This window comes from Musa acuminata, unplaced genomic scaffold, assembly GCF_036884655.1.
Source record: "Musa acuminata AAA Group cultivar baxijiao unplaced genomic scaffold, Cavendish_Baxijiao_AAA HiC_scaffold_906, whole genome shotgun sequence".
Lineage (NCBI taxonomy): Eukaryota > Viridiplantae > Streptophyta > Magnoliopsida > Zingiberales > Musaceae > Musa > Musa acuminata.
This window is the reverse complement of record NW_027021128.1, coordinates 1-27,714: the sequence shown is the minus strand read 5'-3', so window position 1 is coordinate 27,714 and position 27,714 is coordinate 1. Positions and strand designations below refer to the sequence as shown.

Sequence of the window (27,714 nt, the reverse complement as noted above, 5' to 3'; positions counted from 1 at the left end):
TGATACATCTCTCGACCAATGTTAGTAATCATCGAGCTTGAAACTGTGTCTTCTCCGTTGATTCTATTTAAGCCTGTTATTATTAGTGACTTTGTTTTATTTTCCGATATGTACCAGTTGTCAATTTGTGTTGTAGATTGTCAATAATTCCTTGTATTTAGTGTGAACTGATACCCCTTATTTAGAAGTTAAAATGTGTGTCAGATTGATCATCATAAATATTCCCAGTAGATTATATTTTGTTTTAACAGTAGGATGTCTTCTTGTAAGGTACCAAAGATGATGTAGTGAATTGGCTTTATGGACATGGTTTATGGAAACTAGCGAAAGAACCATACGATCCCTTACGGATCAAAGGAGGAGGTCATTGCAATTACATCCGTCACCTATGCAAGTTCATTCAAGAAATGGAGAACCTGACGACTGCAACCCGGCTCAAGAAGATCCGACAAACTCTCAAACTCCCTGTCAAAGCTACCGCAACCACCAGCACCACCACCTTCACGACCAACTATTGCTGCCAAATTAGATGCAGGAAACCCGATTGCTGGAGCTGCCCACGGAGAGGATGTCTGATGGTGCGATGCTCCAAGGGATCTGCATACCTGTGCAACTGGTGTTGTGGAGATTGGCATTGATGGTGGCATCCGCTTTACAGATTTGCTCAAACTTCTAAACCTATCTATTGTATCGAGTTATGTATTATGTAGTCATTGCCAATTTGACGATGGTGTGCTTATGTTGCTAAATATATGTAAGATTATGAGAGGCAATGGTGTGCACAAAATCTATTTCAATACAGTTGCAGCTCTGTTGTTCTCATTCATGGTTTAAAGTGATGTCAATGAGCAATCAAATACACTGTTCAGCTACAGGGCTTCATCAGTATCCTTTAAATCTCCACAATAACAACATCATGGATCACATAAAAATGATTTACTGGATGATGGTTAGAAGAAGTCATCCAAATGTCTGACTTTGATATATGGTCAACCCACCCATGACTGTTTCTCCCTGAGGACGGTGACCAACTATGATTTGTTGATGCATGAGGACGAGACAGTGATATCTCAAATTATGAGTTCATTAACTACACCATTTCATATAAATACCAACGTATGAAGGAAACAACAATACATGGGATGAAAATTGAACTTTATTGTCGCCAATATTTACATGAACATGAATTTTCTTTTCCTTCCAGTATTATGATATACATGAACAAACAACATTTTCCATACAAGCTTTCATACAAGCAAGCTACTGCTCCAGCCACGAGATCATTGCCGAATCCACAGGTGTGTCATCGGACTTCATGAGGGCATCAATCTCTTGCATGAAGTCGTCGACATCATCTACGTTCTCCGTCTCCTCACACCCAACAAAGTCGTTCGACGATGACGACGAAACCGCTTCGGCCGTGGTCGAATCGGTGCCGGTGCCATGAGACATCAACGAGACTTGCAACTCTTTCGGGGTTGTCGAGCGAGCGTTGTCCACGCACTCCGTTTGTTCCGCGGCAACGCCGGTTGAGGATGAGAGCGAGGCCCCTGAGATCGTAGTCGAGGCAGCGAAGGTGTCATCGGACATCAGGAAGGCATGGACCTCTTCCAGGATCGGAAAGAAGGGATCGTCGGTGAAGTACATCTTCTCACACGCGACGAAGTCGATCGACGACGATGACGAGGAAACCTCTACGACCGTGGTCGAATCAATTCGAGTATCATCGAGTATCAAGAGAAGATCGACAAGGCCTGACGGCGAGGCCTTCGGGATGGTAGTCGAGGCTGTGTCGGTGTCATCCGACATCAAGGAGGCTTCAACCTCTCTGGTGAAGAAAGCATCGTCGATGCAGTTCTGTTCACCGCCATGATCGACCGACGGCGAAGACGAAGCCAAGAATGCTTCGAGTTCTTCCGCAGTTATCACGAGCTCACCTCCACTGACATCCGTTGACGATAGAGCGGCGGATGGGACTCCGGCTTCGTTCGGTGCAACTGAATCGACCGAGGAAAGATGACTCTCCGGGGGTGTCACAGCACGAGCCAATATGGGATGTTGCACCACCGCGGTTGGAGGTGGTGAGACGTCGGACTGCAATGCTCCGCTGGAATGTGCTGGCTTCTTTGAGAGAGTCGATGCTTTTGCTGAGAGAGTAGAAGATTCCTCTCTATTTCTCTTCTGCCCAACGAGGCTGCCGCCGGAGACCGTCTCTGTCGCGGCCTCCGTGAACGTCGACTCAACCTTTTTGATGAAATTGCCGCCGGAGATGGCATGATGCGAGCTCTTCTTAACGTGACAGAGAACTCGTCTCTCGAAGCCCGAGGAACACATCTCAAACTCGTACATGGTCCACCCGGAGTTTTTCCGCCGGCCATCGTTGAAGGAGAGGAAGCTCTTTCGTCCCACCACCATCTCGCGCCCGTCGACGATGGACTTGACTGGTTCTTGCTTTTTGTTCAGAGTCCAAGAACCGGTGCCGGCCTTTCGATCGACGCGCGAGCCGCCGCTGTTCTTGGGCTTGCGCTCCGCAAAGAAATAGCCCTCCTGTCGATCGCTGCAGAGAAGATTCCACGGCTCGGTGCCGTAGACATCGGCGAAGGCGACAGCGCGGCTTGGGAGCGGTGTGCCGGCAACGCAGTTGGCGAGGTAGTCGACCACGAGTTCCTCCGCCGTGGGAAGGAACCTGTAACCACTCGGAACGAGGTCGACGGGCTCCATGGACGACTAAAGACGGTTTCTTGACTAAGAGAGGTGAGGAAATCAACGAGGAGGAGGAGAAGGAGAATGGAGCAGAGGAGAGGCGAGAGGCAGGCGAGAAGACAGAGTGGGAGTGGGAGAGGAGAGGGATACGCCTATATAGGCAATGGCCGCGCGGGATTGGACAGATTCGATTCTTGAATCGAATCCAATAAGTTAGTTCTGGAAGCCCCCAAATTAATTAGACTAATTAGATTTTATCGTTGCATTATATATATATTTAATTTGAAATTAACTTTCGCACGTGCCTTCAGCTTCTTTGTATGTATCGCCGAGATCCACCAGCGAGCCGATCGCCCCCTTCGGTCTTCCTCGGCTCGGGAACGAAGGTGAGCAAGCCTCTTCTTTCAGCGAAACGTATGGACTTTAGGGCTGATCATGTCCCCCTGTATGCCAATTAGGTCGGACCTTTCCACAACCCCAGGTGATTTCCTTTCGATTCTTGCGTCATTATCGGTTTCGAATTCCTCCTTCGTCGCTGAATTTGCTATTTAGGTTCGTGTTTTGCGCATCATTTGAAGCGAATAGATCTTTGTCTGTGTCCCTTTCTTTTCTTCAAGAATGCGATCATCTGTTTGCTTGTTTTGTGATTTAGAATGAACGCAGGATCATGATTCGCTTTTGTAGTTTAATTTTATTTCTCTTAGTCGGTGGTTTTTGTTTTATCGATAGAAATACCGAAGTCTCCATTAAGCGTCATTCAAAGCTAAAAATCGTCTTTGATTTCGCATGCTTCGTGTTTTCGTCGCTCCGATCGTTCACTGTTTTGTAAGCTTATTTTGATTCGCGTGGATAGTTGCTTTTTCATTAAATAAGTCAAATTCCGCATTCAAGATTAGGGATTTGTGATCTTGGATCATTTGCATGCTTCTTGATTTCTGAGTCCGATCAAGCAAAGCTAATTTTTGAGTGCTTCATGTTTTAGTAGTGTTTCCGATCCTTTACCATCGATTGTTATTTTGGTTTCTCAATAGTTTCTTTTATGAAAAACCAAACTCTATTAAATCTCAGGGATTTTATACTTTGGTGTGCTTCACATTGTAGTGGTATCAGTTCTGCTGGTTGGATTGTGAGCCAGGCCCTGTTAATTCTGCTGCCTTTGACCCTGTCTTTGGCATTCTAATGATGCTCTTGTTTTAGGATATTTATCATTTACTTTTAACATTTCAGTGTTTCTTGAATGTGACAGTCATATTTCCCTTTTGCATCTGCAGCGAGACATATCGTTCCTATGACTTGCCATTCTGCTCACCAGGTTATTATTATTCACTTATCCTTACTGTTCCATCGACTTCTGAGCTGCATGATGAGTCCTGTTAGCAAACACTATTTGTACGTTTATGAGTGTGTACAACTCTTTACGAAACTTTGTTGATTTAGAGCATGTTACCGAAAAGACGGAAGCCCTTGGGGAAGAAGTTCTAAATGGTGATCGTTTGGTCGATGCACCGTACGAATTATATTTTCTTGGAGGAGCAGCAGTCAAAAGTCTCTTTGTCAAAAAAAACATGTCAAAAGAAGATGTTGCAAAGTTCAGACATGCTGCTGTATCAAAGGACTATTACTTATGATCTGCCTTCATGGGGTTTGATGGGCAAGATTGAGGGGGTCATTCGGGCAAAGACAAGTACTTTATCTTTAAACACATCCACTTCAATATCCTTTACGATGATGATCGGGTCATAGAGATCAATGTACAAACATACCCCAATATTAATGTGGATATGTCGGAGGATAGGGAATTGGATGTTGAGTTTTTTTTTTTTTTGTGACATGGAAAAAGGCTGATGTATCTTTTGAAGAAAGGATGGCAAAGTACTCAAGAAGGACATCCTCTATGCCCCAACATTTAGAGATTCATTGGTTCTTAATTGTTAATTCATGTGTGAACTGGATTTCTTGCTACTATTCTCATGTGTGTGTTCAAAAATGATTTTGTAAGGTAAGATATTCTCTCGTTGAGTTTGTTCAGCAAGGCATAGTAGTCTAAGGGGATGATGATCTTCGAAATTCTAAAGGGAAGAATGCGACGAGAAAAGTTGTTCCAATATGACATATATCTAAGAACGATAAGTCTCGATTCTCCAAAAAGAGAATCATGTGTAATGGATCACATATGTTGAGTAGGTCTTAAGACAAAAATTTTATAAAACTCAATGGAATAAGTGAGTAGCAAAGATTTGTCACATGATCTTGCATAAGGTAATGCATTACGAGATTGAGGGAGCGACTCAAGGCAATACCAAATGAATGCACACTTAGAGTTGATGTGAAGATTATACTCAACAGAGAACTGACCCGTGAAATGGCAGGTACGAGGGCCACCATCAACTCAATGCAAACCGATGATGGGAGCAACTTAAGTGAAACTTAGTGAAGTGAACAAGCCACATAAAGAGAGTCGACATAGAAAAGAGAACATGATGCCAAATTTGAATAATACTTCGAGGAGTATGCATTTTATTTCGACGAAGCATTTGATGGAGGAACTAACGTGACTCACCTTACAAAAGCAAAGTTGGGGCTAAAATGTCTTAGTACGAGAAAATAGGGTACAAAGGTAGATACTCTTGAAGAATATCATAGTACTACCATTTAAGTTGCTGCAAAGGATATGGTGCGCAACAAAAATTATGTTGGGGGGTAGACGCCTAGGATCTAAACAGTGGTGCACCAATTTCAACGAAGTCAATGGCCTTCGAGGGCTGCTAGGCAACGAACTATCTTAAGGCTATACTTCATCCGGGTGTGACCCGAGAGCGGATGGATGAAGATTGATTCTCAAAGGAGCGAACACAATTAAAGGTGACAGAGGACCTACGATGTGCTAGCAAAGACCACATATGGAGATATTGTACTCCGAGTTCATCCCACAAAGATAAAAAAAAAGTAATGGAGATATTACTAGTAGGTGATATGGTACAATGGATCATGGTAGAATAGTTCAATCCTTTACTCTTATTGAGGGAGAGCGCTTGGATGTGAAAGAAGCCCAGGAGATAGAGAATGCAAAGCAAACTCCAAGTACCAAGGTAAAATTAAAGGGTAGAGGCTAGGGAACTTCGTAAGACTAGTGTTAATGAGCTTCTCATCAATATTGGCAAAAATGAGAGACTTCGGGGTAATATATGAATGCTCGACTAAGGAATGAAATAGGCAATATATGATATTATACTTTTTCTACTCAAAGGAGTAGGCGACAGAGATAATGGAGAAGATAGCATAATCCTAGAGGTGACCAAAACTAATGGACACTTACTCTAAGTTAGGACAAAATTTTTTCTTTTCGAGTAAAACTTTTAGCATTCCAGAAATTTGATAGGAGTGAAAAGGTGAATTATAGTAACTAACTCAATATAATGAGTACAAATACTTCGAGTATTTCAGAAGTATAAGTAAAGAACAAGCGAAGGCTAATAACTAGCTTAATGCATAGGGTGTAACTCTCAAGGTGATGAGTGAAATTAAGTAATCTTTACCTTCTTAACTCTGAAGAGAATGAGTAAAACCGAGTATTTCAGTTCTCCTATTTATCTAGTAGATGAGCTCTACATACATTCAAAGACCTTTCGAAGAAAGTGAAAGATAATAGTTATCAAATTCTCACTAATGGTGATCGGTTCTATTAAGAGTAGATTGTTCATTTTATTTTCCAACAAAATATCAATCGAAAGCAAAAGTGATGCAAACTAACTTAGACACGACAACTAAGTAGAAGAGAAATCGATAGGCTAATTTTGTGGAGGAAAAAGCAAAAAAATTTAAAGTCTATGAGGCGATGTTTATTAAAGCTCTAATAGGCATTCACCTAGTTCAAGTAGCATGAGATGTTTGAGAGATTAGTACATAACAAGAAAGATATTTTTCGAAGAATTCGTAAGAACCAATTAAGATTAACACAATTTGGTCGATCTCATACCACAATCAATGTCATTAGCAAGTAGAAGTAGCATGGTAGGTCAAAGTTTGACTACTCAGCAACAACGACAAAGAGCAGCTAAGAGCCAAGAGGCGTGTTGCAATTGGAGCAAAAGATTGAAGATTCAATAAAGGCGAGGAGATACAGCATCTACAAAAGCTTCGACGAGGATATTGAAGGAATAAATGAGGGAGAATATTATTGACAAAGCTATAAATAAAGTATTCGATGTAATACTCATGTGCGTCCAAGTCTTTCAATTTTATTCATACTTTACACAATATATAGGTAGTAGATTTGGTAGTCTATTTTGATTAACTTTTATAGTCATTTTAGGCTTATAAATATAGGTGTGTGTAGTTGTCTCGTAGATGCATAACTACTCAAAAACAAGTCATCCAAGCAACTATTTTAAGGGTTTTCTAACTCTAAAGAGTGGTGTAGAGTGTCAAACAACACAATACCCAAGAGCTACCCAGGTGACACATAATTGGATGAGTATTTGGGGTAGTGTCGAGGTCTGATTCACTGTCTTGTTCCATAGTAGTGTTATGTGGGAACTTTTGATCATGGCAGACCACCTTAGATCCTTTGTCGTGTGTCCGTTTAGAATTACGAAGTTTGTAATTTACATTGCCTAGTATTTGTTAAAATAGTTGTTTGTAGTTCTCGAGCTAAATACTTTCTCTAATTCGTCTTCTCTTTTATAGATTCTAAATGAACCATAATAGGTTTATGGAAGACTGACTCTCTGTGGACAAATACGTAAGGATACCATATGGCTTAGACAAATCAACTAGGTTCAAGATATTATGGTATAATTAAAATAGATACTAAATTTTTAAAATATTTTATGAAAAAAATACCTCTCAAACTTTGTGTCAAATATCTTCAATAAATCAATCATCTCAAATTCATACGGGGATACAATTTCGATGTCGAATAGATGAAGTAATATCTAATAGACGATAAGATTATATATATATATATATATATATATATATATATATATATATATATATAAACTGCTGTTACCACTTAGGCTATCTATATTCCTCGATTGATATAATACCAATAACAACGTTTGGGGTCGATTGATGATTTATTAGTGTGATATCGGTTGACATGAATACAGTCTCTTGTGTTTCCCCTTCCTCACCATTCCCTCCTTGACTCTCCCTGCCCTCTGAAGTCACCCCAAAGAACAACTCAAAGTCAATGGTCAGAGCTCTATGTATAAATGAACTGATGTGTAAGCATCTACATGTGTAATATAATGTGTCTTAACCTTTGACTCATTGACGTCCACTATCTCTCTCTCTCTCCTAAATACGCGGTTTTAGATACTTATCCTCCAACTTCCCCATCCTAAACGACAGTCTGAAACAAAGACCAACGCAAACCTCTCCTTCTGACACTGTCTTATCGATTCTCGCAGCTCTCTTTGAATCAAGCACAGAGGAAAGGAAGAAGAAGAGAATATCGAGGAATGGAGAACTCCAAGAACCACAATGGTCTCGGAGTCAACAAGGTCATCAAGAAGGAGGCCGCAGCCGTCAACCGCGGGCCGCCACTCCCGCGCCAGCCGCGCGTCTACAACATCCGCAGTAGCGACTTCCGGTCAGTGGTTCAGCAGCTCACCGGCGCCTCCTCTGCCCTTCCTCGCCCGCGCCGCCTCAACCAGTCCCGTCCCCCGCCGCTACAGGCTCCCGTTCCTCCCCGCCCCGCCCCTCTCGCGCCGCCACCCGCCGAGTCTCCCTTCTCCGCCTACTTGCGCTTCCTGGAGACCTCCCTCCTCCACTCCGACGGGCCCCGCCGCGCCGCCGCCTCGTCCCTTCATCCTCCTTCTCCGCCGCCGCTCGACCTTCAGTCGCCCAGCGAGTTCTTGCACCTGCAGTCACCTGGGTTCCTCCACCCTCAGCTGCCTCTCTCTCCCAGCAACCCGTTCTCGCCGCTGGCCTTTCAACCTCTGCCGCCGCCGTCGCCGGACGTGCTCTTCCCTCGGTCTCCTATCTGGAAGGATCTGTAACATGTTTCTTGCATCCGTTGGTTGATTGGGAGTACGAAGGACGAAATCTTCCCATTATATTTCTTTGTTTGTAGAATTAACTTCATGCAGTAGAAGAAAACTGCAAACTGAAAGCAGTTCATATAATAATCAACAAAACCTGTCCTCCTTCTCTTGCTATGAAGAACATGTGAAGCTCTAAAGCACGAGTAAGTTGTGGACAAAGCAGTAATATCCTAACTATTTAAGGTCTCTAATATATGGATCTTTTACGTTAATTAGACTAAAAAAAAAAAATCAATATTTATAGTTTCTAGTAAAATCTATTATGTCTATTATCTCTCTCTATCTCTACATACACATATATCATCTTACTAGGGTTATACTTAGTAAGATATTAGCTATCTTACATGATAAGATTCTTAATTCTTCAAAATATGATCCCTTGATCAAATTTTACACACACATAAACATATATATATATATATGTATATATATATATATATATATATATATATATGTATGTATATATATATATATGTATATATATGTATATATATATATATGTATATATATATGTATATATATATACATATATATATATACATATATATATATATATGTATGTATATATATATATATATATATATATATATATATGTATGTATGTATATATATATATATATATGTATATATATATATATACAAACATACATATATATATATATATATATATATGTATGTTTGTATATATATATATATAGATGTATATGTATATAACTATCAAACATTGAGATCCATATAGTGAAAAAATAAAAATAAACATAAAAAACTATTTAAGTAGGTTGGGATTTATGCATGGCAGCATGTGTATAAATTTCATTTTATTGTACATGCACAACAGCATTAAATAAAATTTGCAGTCAAAATTTGTGCATACATTTCTTGCAGTCAAAAATAAATTTAGAGTCAACCTGTCAAGATTTAAGGAACAAATGCTGATTAATTTTGATTTGTTCAACTGTGTAATAGCACACGGGCTTCTTGCAATGTTTGCTAAAGAAACAAGTCAACTCATCACAAACTGACATAGAATGAACCTTTGATTCAAGTGTCTATCCAATCTAACATTATTCAAGTGTGACTCAGCACATAGACTTCTTTGATCATTGCAATAATAAAACATCAACGAATTCAGATGAGTTCAGCAGCATAGCACTCAACAGATGTTTCTTAATCATTTAATGTGGCAGGTCACAGAAGGAATGGCTGATTTATTTGATTACATGTTCAGTAGAAGCGAGCATCAGAAGTTGTTCAGATAAGTTGGGTCAACTGAGCAAACATAGCATAGCATCAGAGAATTGACTCCAAGCAAAACCCATGTTGGCTATTGCCACTGAAGATTGAGTCTTCTATGAGGATTGGAAGAGAATGGTCTTCTACTGAAGTTGAAATACACAGATGGATGATCAGATAACTTTGCATCCAAGGAATGATTGTTTCCAACTGAGATCATGCACTTCACTTCTGACCCTTGCTTAAAAATGTAGGTGTCAATGTAACAATTCCTATGAAGAAGATTGTAGCTATTGATTGGAAATCATACAGGTCGGCCACCGACTTTAATTCACCAAGAGCTGTTCCTGCCTGGGAATCAAACAAGGTGATCAGTACCTACTTGGGCAATTTCATGATGAAGCAGAACGGAAGGAATGATACCCGCACGGTGACGTATGCTGCAGGGATGAGCCCAATTGAAGTAGCCAAGAAGAAAACACGGTAGGGCACATTGACTATGGGAGAAGCCATGTTAATGAATGTGTTCGGCAGTGTCGGCGTGACTCGAAGGAACAGCAGGTAGTTAAACAACTTCTCTCTTCGTTTTGCAACCTGTCAGCACAGATACTGCATCAAGCAGATTAAGATGCAATGTAAGATGCAGAGAAATGAGGAAATACTATTTTGTAAATTGTGAGGAAAGGATGGGCAAGATAAACAAAGATTTCAAGATTTCAAATGATCAAAATCTAACATAGCAATGAGAAATCACAGTTCAACATTCAAGGTCATAAGTATAAATTTAATGCCTAAATAAATTGGTAAGAACAAATTGAGATGTCTATGCTAATGAGAGAACATAGGCGATATCATATATGCACCACTTAGATTGTTTGCTGCTGTAGAAAATTTAAATTGAAGATTTTCTAGATGGTACAAGCAAGATGAATCAATCAAATCCCTTAGAACATAGGGCAGTGTTTCTCGTAGCACAACTCTTAAATCAGAATGGTTATAAACATGAAATTTCAAGCACTCAGTAAGCAAGATTGAATTAAACCAATTTTAAATTCCAAGTCCTGGTTATTATAAAGGACTATCATGAAACTTATGGTAGCAACACATAATGTTCTTCCAGTTTACCTGAGCCTGGAAAAAAGTCAGCTTATCTGGCCACAATGAGAAAACCAGGGGCCTTCCTATCATCTTCGACAGGAAAAAACAGGAAGAGGCACCGGCAGTTGCAGCAACAATCACCAAAACCATGCCTCCAGCAACTCCAAAGAGGGCTCCAGCTAGTAGTGACATAAACACAGTTCCTGGGATCATGAAGGTCTGCATAAAGATGTAAACTGTAAAGTAGCACATCAAGACCTGCATAGTGTAGTCGCTTGTGTAGCTTTCTAGATGATCCCTGCACATGGTTCAAAATTCTCAGCGTTTGTCTTGGTTCATAAAAAAATTCCAACTTATGCAAGAGAACATTTGAAGTGAACAAAGTTCTTAAGGCATAATTGTTGAATTTAGAACTACTAAGTTTGCAGTTAGTAACTGTAGCTAGTGACCTAAATAAAGTAAAAGAAAATCTAGCATACCTTGTCTTTATCCAATTTGGAGCTGCTAGGATCAGAACCAACAGAATGTAAAAAAGTATAGAAAGCTGAGGTTGTACAAAGCTGACATATGGGCACATGATGGCACACCACCAGCAATATAACACAGATAAAGTAATGGTAACAAATAAATTGGCATGAGGTAGTGTGTCCACTCCTCTAACCTCAGCTTTCTATACTTTTTACTAAGTTTGCAGTTAGTAACTGTAGCTAGTGACCTAAAGTAAAAGAAAATCTAGCATACCTTGTCTTTATCCAATTTGGAACAGCTAGAATGACAAACCACAGAATGTAAAAAGTATAGAAAGCTGACATATGGGCACATGTAGTGTGACCACTCCTCAAACCATTTTGCATCTGACTTTTGACCAGAACTAGTGTTACATCTGAGAGGTACAACTTTCTACAATTTAAATTTTAAGATAAAAATTATTCAAGAGTGGGAAAAGGGAAATCCTAATCTTCGGGCCCAAGTGAATTATGAAAGAGTTATGCCTTGAAATTTGGAAGAAGACATCCACTAATGTGTACTTTTAGCAGCTTTCTTTGACCTAATGGCTGCTGACATATGACTCATAGGTTTTAATCTTTGTCAATTTTCTTAAAGACATTGAGTAGTCCGATGTCAATTCAATTTACTGCACAACTTCAACATGGTCTGGGTCATTGCTTCACATGCGCAATAAATATACATAACCTTTTTTCTACTTCTTTCTAGAATTAACAAATAACTTAGTTCATCCCATGCAAATATTAACCAAGCCAAATTATTTTGAGTAAATTTTCATTATTATTCTAAAAAGTTTAAGCAAAAGGTGATTCTTTGCGAAAGCCTACATGAAATCTCTAACACTAGGTACCTAAAAAATACTTAATATGTCAAGATTTAAATTTTTTTTAATGCAGGTGACTATGAAAGTTAGATAGATCATAAGCAAGCAAATAAACCAAAAAGTGGTACTTGACAGAATAAGGTAGCCATCTCTGCCTACCCAGAAAGACCACTCGGCTGTGCTCAGAAAAATTACCAATCTTTCTATGAATCTACAGAGCATTCTTCTTCAAACAACTATCCTCTTGTCTTGACAAATTCTAACGCACGGAAGGTTAGCTCATGGAATCAAAATGTGAAATATGTACATTGTTCTTCGTAAAGATACTGTAAATTGACAATTACGTAGCTCATTACCCGTTTACACATTCACCAACTCAATTCACCGAAGCAATGCAATATTCAAAAGAAATCCAAGAAATAAGATCCACATAACAATATAGGTACTGCTCCATTCCCTTCATCGAGATCTAATCGGTGAAGAACAAGCAGAACCGAATCAAGAACCCAAACAATCAAGCCACCCGAAAGACACCCTTGAACACCAAAACATAAAAAAGCACGCGAACTTTAAGCCAAAGATGAGCTATCGACGACGAGGAAAGCATATCCGGGTCCAAACCTGAGGATCCGGAGGTCCTCGAGGGTGCGAGGGAGTTTAAGGAAGCGGTAGTCAGAGGCGGGCATCGTCAGGTACAGCCCCACGAGCCCCAACATGTAGCTCGCCAAAACCCCCGTGGCCGCCGCCACCTCCAGGCGGGACAACGGGAACCTCCGACGGCCGCCCATCTCCCGGCTTCCCCCCACCCTGTACAGATCAGACCCCGTTCCCACGGAAAGAAAACGGCGATGCAGGAGGGGAGAGGAGGAGGAGGAGAAGAAGAAAGGAAACGAAAGCCTCGGCCTTTCTTCTTCCGCTGCCGTTTGGAGGAGGGGAAGGTGGTGGTTTGTTATGAGGAGTTTAGCAGATAGCGTGTTCCGCAGGGGCAGAGGAACCCGTGGCGAATATTCTCCGTCACCGTGGTATTAGACGCAACGGAAACGTGTCGGTCAGTTTCTTCACGTGACCGTTACCTCCAGTCGGATCCGTGTCACCTGTCCCGTCCGAAGCCACCGAAGTCGTATTTCGACAGCACCTGTTGGCGGGGCCCAACTGTTGACGAATCATGCGTCTAATTATGTCTATTTGGCCGCTCGGTCAAGACATAGAGACAAGACATAGTAGCGCATGTGCTTCACAACAGCGGTTCCTTGAGAGACTTGCTTCTCATCGTGTGTGTCAATATGCAAACGTGAGTCACGGACGTGAAGAATAGCACCACCTGGTATTATAACCCTATTAAATATTACGATCATAATCATATAAGTCATCATAATTTAATCCAAAATTGTCCCTGTTGCTGGTGCTATAACATTCGACTTCAACGTCAACAACAGCATCAATTAATAATAGATAAATTATATATAAATATTGGATTTGTCTCAGATAGATATTTATACGAATTGTGATTATTGAGATGTTTGACTGATATCATAAAACAAACATATCTCGAGTTATTTGGATACCAAGCAGCCAATGATGGCAACCAAGAAATCATATATCTTTAATTGCAATCGATATAGCTTCTAGATTCTGTAATGTTAGTTTTCAAACTTCTAATATCTGGAATAAGTATGTGCACACATCAAACACAACCAAGAAATTTAAATAAATGCAAGCATCATTTTGAAATATTAAGTTTCCTTCAATTTCTTCCGCAAATACTTATTAAAAAGAAGACAACAAAGTATACTATTTAATGGCATTAAAATGATAAAACATGTCAAATTATGGCCTAATGGAATATGAATGACAAACTTGCAAACCAAGAAACTGCAAACGACTGCAAAAATAGATGCTCATTGTCCATAAAGGTAAAAGAGGTGATGCCCCTTTACATTTTAATTTTCAGAACTAATCGGGCCGAACTCAAAAGGAGGAATGCTAAAACCGAAACAACAAGTTCTAAGAACAACATGATTAAGAAGTTTGCAGATTAATAGAGATTACATATACCTAATATTGCCAGCCGTATAAAATCTAGTGAAAGATGGCTGCAACTGGCTAAAGACTCTGCATCATTGAAGAAGTTCTGACCTTCCACAATAATTGAAGAACATTACACCTTTGCTGCATCATGATCCATCGAGTTGCCAGAAATCTGAACAGCAGGATTGGCCGATATCTCTGAACTAATCATAACTGTTTCTGAACTCAAACCACCAGATGCATCATCGGTCACACTTGGATTTACATTTACATTGTCCACATGAGCATCTGCGTTAGAGACACTACCATCTACTACAAGGTTGCCAGAGTCGACCAACTCCAACCCAACTTGCTGCTCGTCATCCTGAGCCATCTGACCGCCTATGTCAGAGGCAGAAGCTTCATTTGTGTTTTGCAAAGACAAAATAGGTTGTGTCATTGATGCAGTAACTTCTTGATTACTGACATCTGAAATTGTTGCATCCTCCATGCCAACTGAAGCACCAACAACATCTGAGTTTAAAACACCAGAATCAGCTTGAGGAATAACAACGGTGCTTTCAACCAGAACAATGGGGAGCATGTTGTCATCAACTGGGTTCAGAGTCATCTTATCATCAACCATCATTTTCTCTTCGGTCACAAGCTGAGGCATGTCACCAGACACAATAACACTATTGGCAACAGGCATCTGCTCCTTGAGATCATCCGTACCATTAGAAATAATACCCACACAATGGGTAGCTTCACCTTGAATAGGCTCTTCGTTAGAAGTGCCATCTTCAGCATGATCTGAATCAAGATGATCCTTCTTATCTGCCAGTTCCTCATTCATTGCATGATTGTTCGCTGCCGTTTCTTCCCGAGTAACATTTTTCTCAGCAGCTTCCTCCACAGGAACAGGATTCCTTGCAGCAGCTTCCTCCTCAAGAGCACGATTCATTGCAGCAGCTTCCTCCTCAAGAGCACGATTCCTTGCAGCAGCTTCTTCCTCAAGAGCTCGGTTCCTTGCAGCAATTTCTTCTTCCATACGCAGCCGCATCTTATGTTCCTCAAACAGCCTTTTAACTCGATCATGCTCAGCCAAGAGATCCCCATAACGATGCTGTAGATTCTGTTCTAGTGCTTTTTGCTTGGTGACTTCTTCAACTAAGCTATTAACTCTGTAAGTAGCTGCTAGCAGTTCCTGCTTTTGTAACACTTGAAAGCATTCAAGTTCTGTTGCAGCGGTATCCACTTGCTTGAATGTGGCCTCCACCTGTGACCATAATTTTCCAGCCCTTGCCTGCTCATTCAGAAATGAAGAGAATTAAACTGATATCAGGCTGACAATGAGAAGCAAAGAATCACGAAAAGGAAATGAAACGGCAAAATTTTTGGACAAAAATAGTTTTCAGTATGTTTAAGCATCCAACTGGTCTTTCACCGAGACAAGCAAGGGTACAAAATTTTATTAGCATCGTTGTCAATAAAATCTTGTTCGAAAAATTTAGGCAAAATTGTCAAAGTCACATGACATTTCAGGGGAAATAAATACTATATTGAAAGCAGAAAAATGATTATAGCATACTTGGTAACCATGCGTGAGAATTTTAATTTTCTGTTCAAGTCGTGTTGCCCTCTTTGCTTCATCATCCATTCTCTTCTTCACAATCTCAAATTCATTTTGTAAAGCAGCAAGTTTCTCATTGTTCCCAGCAACACTTGCAAGACCATAGGTACTACGAGCAGGAAAAAACATGAGATCTTCCTGGCATGCATCACGTGCTTTGACAAAATCATCAAAAGACTCATTCTCATGCCCCATCACCACTCGCAAAAACTGAATTTCTTCCTTTATCAAAGAATCAGCCTGCAAAAACAGCGAATAACAATTACATAATTTCCGATGATGTGCAGGCTTCCACAAGAATTGAGGCATAAACAAGCAAGAATATCAAAAATATGAAGTTGTAATTTTGGAATGAAAATTGCAGATATATCACTTTGGAATAAGTTTTCTGTGTAGTATATATAGAGAGACAAATTTTGTAGCCGGACTATGGAAAAGTACATTGAAAAGAGGTACACGAAACTATATATATATAGTAGACAAGAACAGAAGCAATGTGTGTACCAACAAACATGATATTGGTTCAGCCACAGAGGTCCATTAGGCTTAGAGAGAGAATTTCAGCCAAGAGAAACATACGATTGCCAGAAAATAGCCATACAGGTGCCTTACTTTCCCTTTGAAGTTTTCCAAGAAATCCAATTGGAGTTCAACCCTCGTACAATCAGAGGTTACACAAGCAGGGACTAAATTGCTTAGAGAAACATTTAAATGTGTTACAATGAAAGGTGCAGGCTAGCACCTCATGAGCAGGATTTGGCTTCGACTAAACCTGCTAATGGCTAACTTTGCTCAGTAAGTCATTTACCAGTACAAAAAGGATTAGACAGCCCTGTCTGAGAGCATACAACTCCAGATGAATCCTGTTCATATTGCTAGACATATTCAAACAATAAGAAAATCAGTGAACAGCGCCACGGACACAATGAGGAGCTTAGTAGCTGTTTTACCAAAAACTATGAAGCAAAAGGAAAAGTTGTTAGGGAATTGATGGAAGTCTAATATAGTTAGGATTAGAAAGAGCCATGCAAACTCTTCCACGAAACTATTGTTCCTCTTCAGAGTCTTGAGTCTTATGAGGCATCACTAAACATACTCAATGAGAATGACTGGAAATCAATCCCATGAGTTCTACGAGGAGCACAATACCGGTATCACCAAAAACTATGAAAAATGGTAAAAGGGAAAATGTTATTGATGGAAGTCTGATATAAGTAGGATTAGGTTTACTTTAATCTAACAGAACTCTTGTAACCCTATCCTCGAACTACAATTCATCTTATTTATTTGTCCAGCATTAAATAAGTTATTTTACTTTAGTTTTAACTTATAGAGGCTTTTCTCTTCCTCCGCCTAGAGAAACACCAAATACGAGATGTCATCCCCAACAAAATGCTGATATCATTAAAATAAAAACAGCAAGCTCAGCCTCAATTCTTCTACAGCTTCATTTATTTCCTTTTTAATTTCTCTTATTTTTCATGTTCTCTCAACAAGTGACAAACTTATGTATATTTAATTAAAGAACAGTGTACTGGCTCTATGTTTATACTTATTTTATTTGCAGGATCAATTTGGTTATCAAAAAATGGATACTGTTAGATGTCTTTCTTTTTAAAGTGGCACTACCAAAGTGAAAATCAAAAGAACACTGGTATTTTTGTGATGTAAAATTGTTTGATCGGAGTAACTGAGAGATGACACAAACTTCCTAGATTCTCTCTCTAACCATAGACATTAACATCACAGGCCATTCTTGAGAGGCCAATCGACGTATCATCGAAAACTGTTAAATTTTATTCAAGTAACTAGAAAATGGGGGCCCAAATGGTCAGCAATGCAGACTTTTAGAGTTGGCCGTCCAAACTGCTAGTCAATGATCATCGGCCACTGGTTTCCGAGAGGGCACTATATGACCAAAGAATGTTATCCCTGCCTTGAATTTCCAAATTCCAGATTGTATTGGTGTATGGCTGGGGATTTTTAATACATATTAGCAGTTTAACCTGAAATACTCAACACCATTATCCTTGAATTTAACCCAAACCCCCATATTTTGGGCAGATGACAGGAATCACTATGATGCCTAATCTCAGTTGGAGATTAAGATTGTTTGAATGAAATCCTACGAGTTCAACATACCTATTAAGTCTTCAGGCCAAATAGAACCTTAGTGGCCAAATAATGTTACTTTCTTATTCCTTTTATCAGTATTACCAAATTATTGCTATCCAATATCAAACATGAGTTTTGATGATTAATATGACCGCCACCATCTCAATTTATTCTTATATAGTTAAGGCCTGTTAATGTCATTGATGAGAATAAACATCATGAATAAATTCTGTCTAATAGTGCTTTTCTAATCACTGTAATTGTGCACTCGATTATAGATTCTACATTATAATTAAACAATTTAAATACTTTGCATGATATGGATGTGAATCATGATTGTATACAAATAATCACAACCTCTCAAACACTGATCAAATCAACTGTTAAATTTAAAGGCACAATGCTCCCTTTTAGGTTTTCTCCTTTTCTTTCCCTGTACTATTCAGCATGCAGATTCATTTATTGCATTTAAATTCTCCAACTTACCAGAAAACAAAACGAGCCTAAAAGAAACAGCATAACAAAGAGAGAAGAGTACTCTGCCCCCAAAACCTCTTTTAAGAATTGTGGAGCACAAACCACAAGATCATTAACAACTTAGTAATCAAAATGACCAAATTACTTAACTAAACTAAGAAGGTGATGTTCAACAATCTACATAGCATGGTTTCAGATATCAGTCAGTACGCACCATACCAAGCAATATTTATCAGTACAACCAAGGATCAGTAACAAACCACGTGGTCCAGACCATTTTTTTTAAGGTGATATTGGATGGTGCAATATTGGTATACCAGTGGTACAGGTTGGTATCCATCTTGACTATCAATACCATACCAGTCTGGCAGATTACTGAAACCGACATTAGACCGAGTTCCAAATCCTTGGTCCTCAGCATGCTAATTATCAAAGTGACCAAGAAGGTGACACATAATCTTGAACCAGATATCCCAAAAAAATAAAATTAAAAGGAACAACAACCTACAAAATACAAATGGCCTAGTGACTAAATACAAATAAATGAATTTCAGCAAAATCAAAAACAGAAGACTAAAAGCAGCAACATACCTCCTTCAGCTGATCTTCTTCCAAATCTTCAAGTTCAGGTATTGCAGAAGATTTACCATTTGCCAAATGCTTGGTCCCTTTCTTTTTCTTCTCGTCTGTTTTATCATCAATTGGATACTTAGCATTGTCATGTTCTAGCAATACAAGAAGTTCCCTATTTATCATTTCATCAGCCTGCTCAAATGGAGTAGGGGGAACAAACGAGCTTCTATCTTCATCACCCCTCATCAGCATCTTCTTGATAATCTCCAGTGAGGCAGTAGGAGGTCTAGGAAGCTCTCTCTGAAGCACTTTGGATCGCTTCCTTAGCAAGGCCTCCTGCCTTGCTTGTTCTTGTGCCTTCTCCCTGGCTAATCTGTCGGACATATCCTCTTCGACCTTCTCCTCATATTCTTCATGCTCCTCAGGAATGGGTTGGATAACTATCTGATACTCATTCTTAGGTTGTGGAAGATTGTTTAAGCCAAAACGCAAGTTTCTTTTCAGCTCAGCCTGCCGATGCAGCTCCATCTTTGCAGTATCCTGCATTTCAATATCTTCATTTATGTGAAGTTCATCCCTGAAAGGAGTCCCCTTTGGTGTTATACCAAAAGAATATCCATCTCTGGAAGGTGTCATGCCAATCCTGGGGGTAAGACCCGGTCCAGGAGTAGCCGAAGGAGTTGCCATGGGATTCGGAGTTTGAATTTCCCTTTTCCTTGGTGTGACTCCAGAGAAATCTGAAGGGTGTAACTCTGGATTCTCCCCACCAAAAAGAGGCGTCTGAGATTCTCTCAACCGTGCAAGATTTTCAGCCTCCATCATAATTGCATCACCTTTTCCACCTGGAGTTCTCTGTGGGGTTCGCAAGGGAGTAATTCCCGGTCTTGGAGTCTGAGAATAATTTGCAAGGAGAGCATGTGTGGCACCACTACCTTCATCAAGCTCCTCATTGGCTAAAACAAGATCACTTGCATAACCCATTTTTGCAATCTCCTCCAACTCCTGATCTGAAATCTGAGGCGCTGGCAGCATTAGTTTGGACCTCTTCCTGACTGCTTCTGGATCATTAAGTTTGTTAACTTGCAATATTGCAGAAGGGGCATCTTGTCTTTGTGCAATCTTGTTTCTGGCAACGTCTTGCTTCCTTAATTGTGCTTCAATGTCAGCCCTCCTTTTCCCTTCAAGTTCCTCAATTGTTGTTGGAAACTTAGGTTGTTCCACGGGTCTCTCTTCTCCTGAAACATCAAAGAATCCTTGGGGAGGTCTCTTCTCAAAGGGTATTTCTGCATTATAATCAATTCCTTTCCTCTTCCTCTTCCTATGCCTTGTGTCAATTCCAGCTGCTTTCAATTCTCTTCGCTTCTGCAAAGATGCAAGCCTCCTTGCCTCTTCAAGCTGTTTCTCCCTTGCCTTTCTTTTTGCCTTCTTGCCTCTAGTGTTAGCTAACCGAGCACGTGCTTCTGAAAGCATTTCCTTTTCATCCTCATCCATATCCACAGGATCAGGACGTGCAGGTTTAGATTCAGGATTGGGATCAATCTCTCCTGGGCGCAACTTTCGGGGGTCATCACCCGGTTCATAGTTCTCATCTTTTGCACATGCAGCATCAAGCAGCTTTTCATAGCGTTCAAGACACTGGGATGGTGTTCGACCCACAATTGGGGCAATTGTTCTCCACTGAGTGGGCATAAGCTTGGCGAGATGAAGCAATTTCTCATCTTCTTCCCTTGTCCACTCTGTCTGGTAGATCAAACATAAGTTCAATTGTTAGTTATTTATGTCAGAAATACAAAAGAATAACTAAATAAGCATTAAAATCTATAAGTCAAAGAATAAATACAAAAATGAATCATCAATAAAAAGCTAATTCCACCAAAAATTTTAATCTTTCGTATTATCCTAAGCTAGAGTTCATATGAGTGCAACGTATATTTTCTGAAACGGAAGGAAGTGAAAAGAAATAAAATGAATACAGCAGACATGGATCTAAACTGTAGTACAAGAAAGAATAGTATTTGCTGCAACTTTTTAAAATAAATCACAAACATGCAAAACCAAAAAGTTGCAGGAAAAAAATATAATCATGACCCTTAAACTATGGATGACTCAGCAAATCACAACATTAAGAAGATGAGTTCTTTCAAGGCTGAAGATGGAAAATTCAACATAAATCATGTGCTTCTTAAATAAATTATGATGAAATCTTGCTCATGTGCTTCTTAAAACAAATCATGATGAAATTTTGCTCCAATCATTAGAACCACAGAGAACGTCGACTCTCATCTTATATGCAACCAAAACTAACCATTCCAACATTTAAACGCTCCACCCATGTGAATAATATCCAATATAAAACCAAACTTTTACTGCTTGCTAGTGTTCCGACCGATCATCAAAATATGTTATATATTCAATAAAACGAAATCAATTTAAACAACTGAAGAAGAAGCAAAAGAAATACCTTCTTGATCGATGGGTCAAGCCACTCATACCATCTGGCCTTGCATTGCTTGGCGGACTTGCGGACAAGAAGGGAAGATATCCTAGCCCACTGGTTCTTCCCATACTTCATGACCGCCGCTTTGAGGATCTCATCTTCGGTGTTCTTCCACACACCACCCTTTATCATAATCCTCATCTTGCCGGCTGTTTAGTTTCCCCCTTCTTCCTCCTCGTAGCCTAGGGTTCGTCTAGAGTTCTTCCAATCGGAAATAGAAGGGAGGATCTCTCTTCTGGGACTGGATGTATCTTGGATTCCTGCTAGCGTTCTTGGAGCTCTAGGGATTGAGTTGGATCTTTGGCGATCTCTCTCCTAGGGTTCTTAAAATCGACGAAGGTGAGAGGAGGAGAAAAGGGATAAGAAGAAAGAGGACTCACCGGCAGCGAACCAGTGACCGATGGCGGCGGGCGCAAAGGCTGGGACGGTGAGGAGGGTGGACGACCGGAGGAAGGGGAGACGAAGCCCGGGCACGGAGTGGGTTGTGCGACTCAAACGAAGGGGAGTGGGAGGCGGCGATGTGATGGCGATGTTATATACTTAGGAGCGGATACGGATTTGGGTAAAACCGTATCCGTACCCGTATCCGATCGGTGTCCGAACACAGTTTCTAATTTCCATTATAATATTGATGTTATATGTAACACTATATGTGCTCGAGTGAGCTGCTTTACATAGGCAAATCGATTTAATGATAAATATTCTTAAGAAAAAATAAAAAAAAAGTTACATATATATATATATATATATATATATATATATATATATATATGCATATAATTAACAAAACTAGAAAAAGATTAGATTTTAGAAAGAATGCCTTTTGTGAGAAGCATTCCATGTCTTACTATTCATTTTATCTCTACTGTTAGTTCTCTCTCTCTCTCTCTCTCTTCTCTCTCTAGTAATTCAAAAAGAAAAAAAAAGTTATGTTAAGAATAAGTTAATAAATTATTTATTTTTTTAATATTTTAAAAATTAATTTAATTAAAATAATTTTGTTAAAGAATAAGTGACGAAGATGAAATTCAAGTTTACGATCGATAATCTGTCAAAGTTTTTATCTGTTAAACTAGTTAATATCTTCAAAATTATATCAAAATTTCAAACTCCCAATCTTTTGTAAGTAGATTAAGTATATCACCACAAGATGTTTTTTTTATAAGTTATCTTATATCAAGAAAAACCAAATAAATGGTTTTTTTTATAAGTATGATATATTAATATATTCATGGTTTATTATTCATTAATAAATCTCTCTTTTATGTAGCCTTTTGTAAGCCAAATCTATTGATCATTAATGCTAGTAAATTCCTTTTGGTTTCCTCATCAAATTATTAATTTTTGTTCTCAACATTCTTTATCTAATAATTTATTTGAATTAAGTTATTTTCTTCTCAAAATATCAGAATTTAGTACAATCTGAGAAAATAATATTTTTCTCTCCCAGACAAGTTTGGGTAGTTATATGAAAATTGCATGTGAATCTCACAAGCAAAAGAAGCCAACCAATTGACCCATTACTTCCTTACTTCTACATATTAATACTTTAAATCCTAAACCATATTGGCATATCCCATAATTTTATGACCTCCATGAAATGACAGATTAATCATTCATGTCACTCGAAGCCTCAATTGATAATAATTAATGCAATGAAAAGTTGAATAAGTAGAGAACAGAAACTATCAAATGTTCTTGGAGGTAAAATACTTAGTATTCTAATTTTATATCAGCAAGTCATATCATACATACACTGCTGTCCAACTATATGAACTGATGTTCTTCCCAGAATGATCTCAAAATTCCAAAAATAAATATTGGCAAGGATAGGGATAATTACTGACTATTTCTTGTCGAATTGATTTGTAATTGGCAGATTGTTCTTAGTGACAACAAGAGCTAATTTTTTTTCAGTAGACAGCAGAAATATATGGTATTGTAGAGAAAAACATCATGCTTGGACATACCAATGAACTCTATAGGTTATTTGGTATCATTCAGCAACATTGTTTGGACACCAGTGTATAGGCACAAAATCCTTACAGATATGCTCAGAAACAATGTATCAAAACACAAGGTGTAGGACTATTTTGTTCAATATGCATCACAACATGGAATAAAATTGGCTTATCTTCTTCAAAGGCAAGACTCCGTTCTGTAGAAGATGTAACGAGATCAAGGAATTGATACTTGAACAGGTGCATGCTTGGCAGGATGCTCTACTGCTACAACCCTTTAAAAGGTCTCAAAGATACTATCAAGCCGTGTATCAATTATATTCTGTGTTCCTGTTCAGCAGCAACTTTCTCTTTCGTCTTCGATCCCACATCACTTGCAGCCTTGGCAACTTTGTTGAATGCACCAGTTACCCAGGATGCTCCGGTGAAGACATACCTGTTCTTCATGATTGCAGATCCTGCAACACTTACTTTCTGCTCAGCTGCAGCAAAGGCTGACTTAGTCTTCTCGGAGACCTGGAACTTCTGATCCATTTCCTTGACCTTTTCATTGACAGCTGAAGTACCCATGCTGATCTTCTCAGTCAGGCCAATTTTTTTGTCGAATGATGAAACCTTGGCGCTAGCTGTGGATGTGAGTTGGTGCTTCTCATCGAAAGCTTTTGCTTTGCCGATAGCATCTTTGCCTAGAATAAAGCCCTTGGCGAGCATACTGGTGACAACATCTTCTGCTTTATGAGAAGCAGATTCACCACCACCAGTGACTTTGACCTCTTTATTCTAAGAAACAAACAAGCTTCATCACACAGTAAAAAAAAAGAAAGATGGAATAATGGTTCAAGAGAAGGCATGTGTCATGCACTCTACCACAGTAGGAGCTGAAACAGTTACAGGTAATTGGTATTCTGGAGCAGGTGTAACAATAACAGAGAGATCAACTATTGTTGCCCCCTGTACAATGAACAAATGACATCTGAGAGAAGAAGATTTATAACCAATAACAGAAACACAAACCAAGGTCCCTTTGTTGGTTCTACAGAACGCAGTACAACTTTGAAATGAAAAATTACTCTTTTTTGAAACATTTTTTAGATAATAGATGGCTAATTATATTTGCAATAGTTTACAGACAAAAAAAAAACAGAATCTCCTTCTATATCACATGTAATCACTTACTATCCAGACCTAGTTTACATAAACAACCATATCTCTTAATACTTGAGATAATTTAGCATCTGATGGTGGACATGTGATATGGACAGCAAAGCAAAAAGAGAAGAAGATGTGCATGCAACAATAGAAAACAAAAATCTCAGGAACGCAACTTAATATGTATGCATAAATTTTGTATGAAATGAATCAAGAATACAAATTCTTTGATATGAGTTAACTGAAAGGGCAGTAACGATCTCAAGAAAGAAAATAAAGATCTTAAGAAAATTTACTGAGAGAAGAAGAGCTGTTTCTGCTCCCTGTGAATCTTTGAAGGTAACATAAGCAATTTGAGACCATTCATCCGCACTGTTGAAAATTGATGGTGAGCTAAGATTGTCCAAACACCAAAAAGTCATCATAAAAGAAATATGATCATTATCAACATGAACCTTTGCATCTCAACATATTCGATGTCCCCAGAAAAGGAGAAGAACTCTTTAATATCATGCAATGATGCACTCAGAGAAACATTGCTGACTTTCACTGTCCTTGCCTGCAATGCATACACTAACTGGTATCAGAAAATTTTCATCAAATAAATGAAAACAACAAAAAAAGAACAATACTAGATTTCTTGTAGATTTTAAGCATGGTACATAATCTGGTTAAAGCACAGGAAATACACTCTGTATCTAGAGTACCAGAAGATTAATCATATTATGCAATAAGAAGGGCACAAAGGAAGGACCTTTGACTTGCAATTTAACTTATCATGTTCAACAACAATAACAAAACCATGATACCCTAAGCATTTGAGGTCGGCTATATGGTTATTTTACCATTATTAAGCTATGTAAAAAGTCATATTTAGTTAAAGGGTATTTAAATCTCTATTTATAGTTTCTATAAGATCTTTTTAGGTCTTCCTCTATCTTTCCTCATACTATGCTGCCACTCTTCGAACTACGATATCTACATGCCTCCTTAGCACATGCTCATACCATGACTTAGATTTTATGCCCTCAATTTTTTGTTAATTCTCAATCAACAAGCTTATAGTTGGATGTATATAAAGTGAATAAATGTTGTTACTTCATTATCCATTTATCATATGTCAACATGAACAGGAAATTACTACATAGTCCAAAATGGTTGAAATTTGTCTGTTACCAACCTATATCGATCAGTAATGGTCGGATTTCGACCGAAATCAAACAAAAGCCTAGACTGAATTGGTTCCAACGGTCAATTTGATCGTTGGACCCATTTGAATGCCTACTTAACCCCATTCCTCCCCTCTCTTTCACCCTATTTCAATCTCATATCTTCTAACTCTCTTTCTCACTCAATCACTCTCTTTTTCTCACATATTCTCACTCTTGTTCAATATCAATGGAAGAACCGTTTGAAACGTGCCACAAAGTTGGCCATCAATGTTCAGAAAAGATAAATCCACTATCCATTCCTTATTTAGATTTTTTTACTGAAATAGAACTAAATTTGCATTTAGTTCTAATTAAAATATCCTAATCTAGGTTTTTTAACCTAATTTTCATATATTTTCGGAGATTTTCTTGACATTTTTTGGAATTGTCGGCATGGTCCGACGTACCACGTGTCAGTATGCCGTACTGGACCAGCCAAAGACCAACACGGCAGGCCGGCCGGCACGAAATTGCAGTCCTTGATTACAACACCTTTTAAGATCTATGAATAAAGTTTCTCCACAAAACAATTTCATAAGTTTTGAGAAAGACCATAGTTTGAGTTGCTTATCAACAATATGAATATTCACATATCATTGTCGATTTGAGAGTCAATGATGCTGCAGATAGTCTGCCTAGCTTGGCAGACTGCACAAGAGAACATTTTTTGGCATAATAATCTATCTGCTGAATATTCTCATATTTTAAGCCTGGTACATTTAATAGAATCAACTCCTTTTCAAAAAGTTCAAGCAAACACCTCTTCCATTAGTTACAAGAGCGAACATATCTGATTAGGCAAAGAAAATTGATAAAACAAAGAAACAAATAGATTGAATGATTAGTTCTAGCATTAAGGAAATAGTAATGATCCAAAGCACTTCCTTAAGCATTACACTATTTCGGAAATCTAAGGACTCAACCATATGAATATGTAAAATACATGTCACCTTGATGTGGTGGAAGTCATCAGTTCGAGTCTGATTATCCCTAAACTCAATCAGATTTTTATACTTAGACTTGCTTCCCCTGCCACCGGAGTAACAACCAGTTTTGGTATGTTGGGAGACAACATTGTTGCTGGGCTAGTTTTGGAAATGTTTAAAAGCCATTCCAGTAAACTGTCCTCTTCCCTTAATTACAACAGGTAATATGTCTGATTAGGTAGAGAAAATTGTTAAAACAAATAAAGAGGGGACTACATATTGTAGATCTCATGGGTTTTTGATGCTTAGTGACATGGCGGATCAGAAAATCTCATCTTTTGATCTGTTGTTTTTTGAAAGCCCAACATAATTGTTGGAGGCTTCATCTTAAAGCACAGAGGACTTTTCTGATCCACTTAGGCAATGAAACTTGAATCTTAGGTATAAAAGATCAAACTTTGACATAAGTCAAACAAACATCGTCCACAAAAACGACACCCCCTCTTTTCTCCTTCTCTCTTGCAGAAGTTGTAGATTCAGAACGTCAATTAGTGATATCAAGACAGTCTCATTATTTCCAATTCTCTGAATCATCTCAACACATAAATCCCTAAAAGCAAACCTCAATAAAAGCGATCTAAGCACTGAACATAGAAATCAAGATTCAAGAGAACCAAGCAGCACTCACCGACATCGGAGCTCCTACTGCTGCCGCTAGCGACGAGATCTGCAGGGAGGTAGCCGCGAAAAG

At 38.9% G+C, this 27,714-nt stretch overlaps 4 protein-coding genes across 6 annotated transcripts; 1 reads left to right on the top strand and 3 right to left on the bottom strand.

Annotated features, from left to right (window-relative positions):
- The first annotated feature begins 7,965 nt into the window (after positions 1–7,965).
- LOC135664909 (protein HAIKU1-like) lies at positions 7,966–8,765 on the top strand. The gene has a single exon (XM_065177078.1). It carries the CDS (start codon positions 8,169–8,171, stop codon positions 8,706–8,708), a length of 540 nt encoding a protein of 179 aa, XP_065033150.1. The 5' UTR covers positions 7,966–8,168; the 3' UTR covers positions 8,709–8,765.
- Positions 8,766–9,828: 1,063 nt separating this feature from the next.
- LOC135664908 (uncharacterized membrane protein At4g09580-like) lies at positions 9,829–13,402 on the bottom strand. The gene is made up of 4 exons (XM_065177077.1): positions 13,036–13,402; positions 11,112–11,382; positions 10,410–10,580; positions 9,829–10,337 (listed from the first exon to the last, which is right to left on the bottom strand). The coding sequence occupies exons 1-4, from the start codon at positions 13,200–13,202 to the stop codon at positions 10,212–10,214; spliced, it is 735 nt and encodes a 244-aa protein (XP_065033149.1). The 5' UTR covers positions 13,203–13,402; the 3' UTR covers positions 9,829–10,211.
- Positions 13,403–14,297: 895 nt separating this feature from the next.
- On the bottom strand, positions 14,298–22,214 carry LOC135664911 (cell division cycle 5-like protein). Of its 3 annotated transcripts, none has more exons than XM_065177085.1 (5): positions 22,097–22,214; positions 21,681–21,976; positions 19,238–20,959; positions 16,013–16,294; positions 14,298–15,727 (listed from the first exon to the last, which is right to left on the bottom strand). In XM_065177085.1, exons 2-5 carry the CDS (start codon positions 21,855–21,857, stop codon positions 14,573–14,575), a joined length of 3,336 nt encoding a protein of 1,111 aa, XP_065033157.1. In that variant the 5' UTR covers positions 21,858–21,976; positions 22,097–22,214; the 3' UTR covers positions 14,298–14,572. The 3 variants fall into 3 exon arrangements, with proteins under 3 accessions (XP_065033157.1, XP_065033155.1, XP_065033156.1); XM_065177083.1 differs by having other exon boundaries at positions 21,681–22,031; positions 22,097–22,213; XM_065177084.1 differs by having other exon boundaries at positions 21,681–21,987; positions 22,097–22,213.
- A 1,462-nt stretch (positions 22,215–23,676) lies between these two features.
- On the bottom strand, positions 23,677–27,708 carry LOC135664912 (binding partner of ACD11 1-like). The gene is made up of 5 exons (XM_065177086.1): positions 27,652–27,708; positions 25,282–25,385; positions 25,123–25,198; positions 24,545–24,628; positions 23,677–24,457 (listed from the first exon to the last, which is right to left on the bottom strand). The coding sequence occupies exons 1-5, from the start codon at positions 27,655–27,657 to the stop codon at positions 23,993–23,995; spliced, it is 735 nt and encodes a 244-aa protein (XP_065033158.1). The 5' UTR covers positions 27,658–27,708; the 3' UTR covers positions 23,677–23,992.
- Positions 27,709–27,714: the final 6 nt, after the last annotated feature.

Coding starts and splice junctions, on each gene's coding strand:
- LOC135664909 (XM_065177078.1), top strand. CDS start 8,169: ATGGAGAACTCCAAGAACCACAATGGTCTCGGAGTCAACAAGGTCATC.
- LOC135664908 (XM_065177077.1), bottom strand. CDS start 13,202: ATGGGCGGCCGTCGGAGGTTCCCGTTGTCCCGCCTGGAGGTGGCGGCG. Junction 11,383..13,035: donor GAGGACCTCCGGATCCTCAG/GTTTGGACCCGG, acceptor AACCATGTGCAG/GGATCATCTAGAAAGCTACA. Junction 10,338..10,409: donor CAGCATACGTCACCGTGCGG/GTATCATTCCTT, acceptor TTTGATTCCCAG/GCAGGAACAGCTCTTGGTGA.
- LOC135664911 (XM_065177085.1), bottom strand. CDS start 21,857: ATGAGGATTATGATAAAGGGTGGTGTGTGGAAGAACACCGAAGATGAG. Junction 20,960..21,680: donor TTGACCCATCGATCAAGAAG/GTATTTCTTTTG, acceptor TTGATCTACCAG/ACAGAGTGGACAAGGGAAGA. Junction 15,728..16,012: donor TTCTCACGCATGGTTACCAA/GTATGCTATAAT, acceptor CTGAATGAGCAG/GCAAGGGCTGGAAAATTATG.
- LOC135664912 (XM_065177086.1), bottom strand. Junction 25,199..25,281: donor GAATATGTTGAGATGCAAAG/GTTCATGTTGAT, acceptor AATTTTCAACAG/TGCGGATGAATGGTCTCAAA. Junction 24,629..25,122: donor AAACAGCTCTTCTTCTCTCA/GTAAATTTTCTT, acceptor TTCATTGTACAG/GGGGCAACAATAGTTGATCT.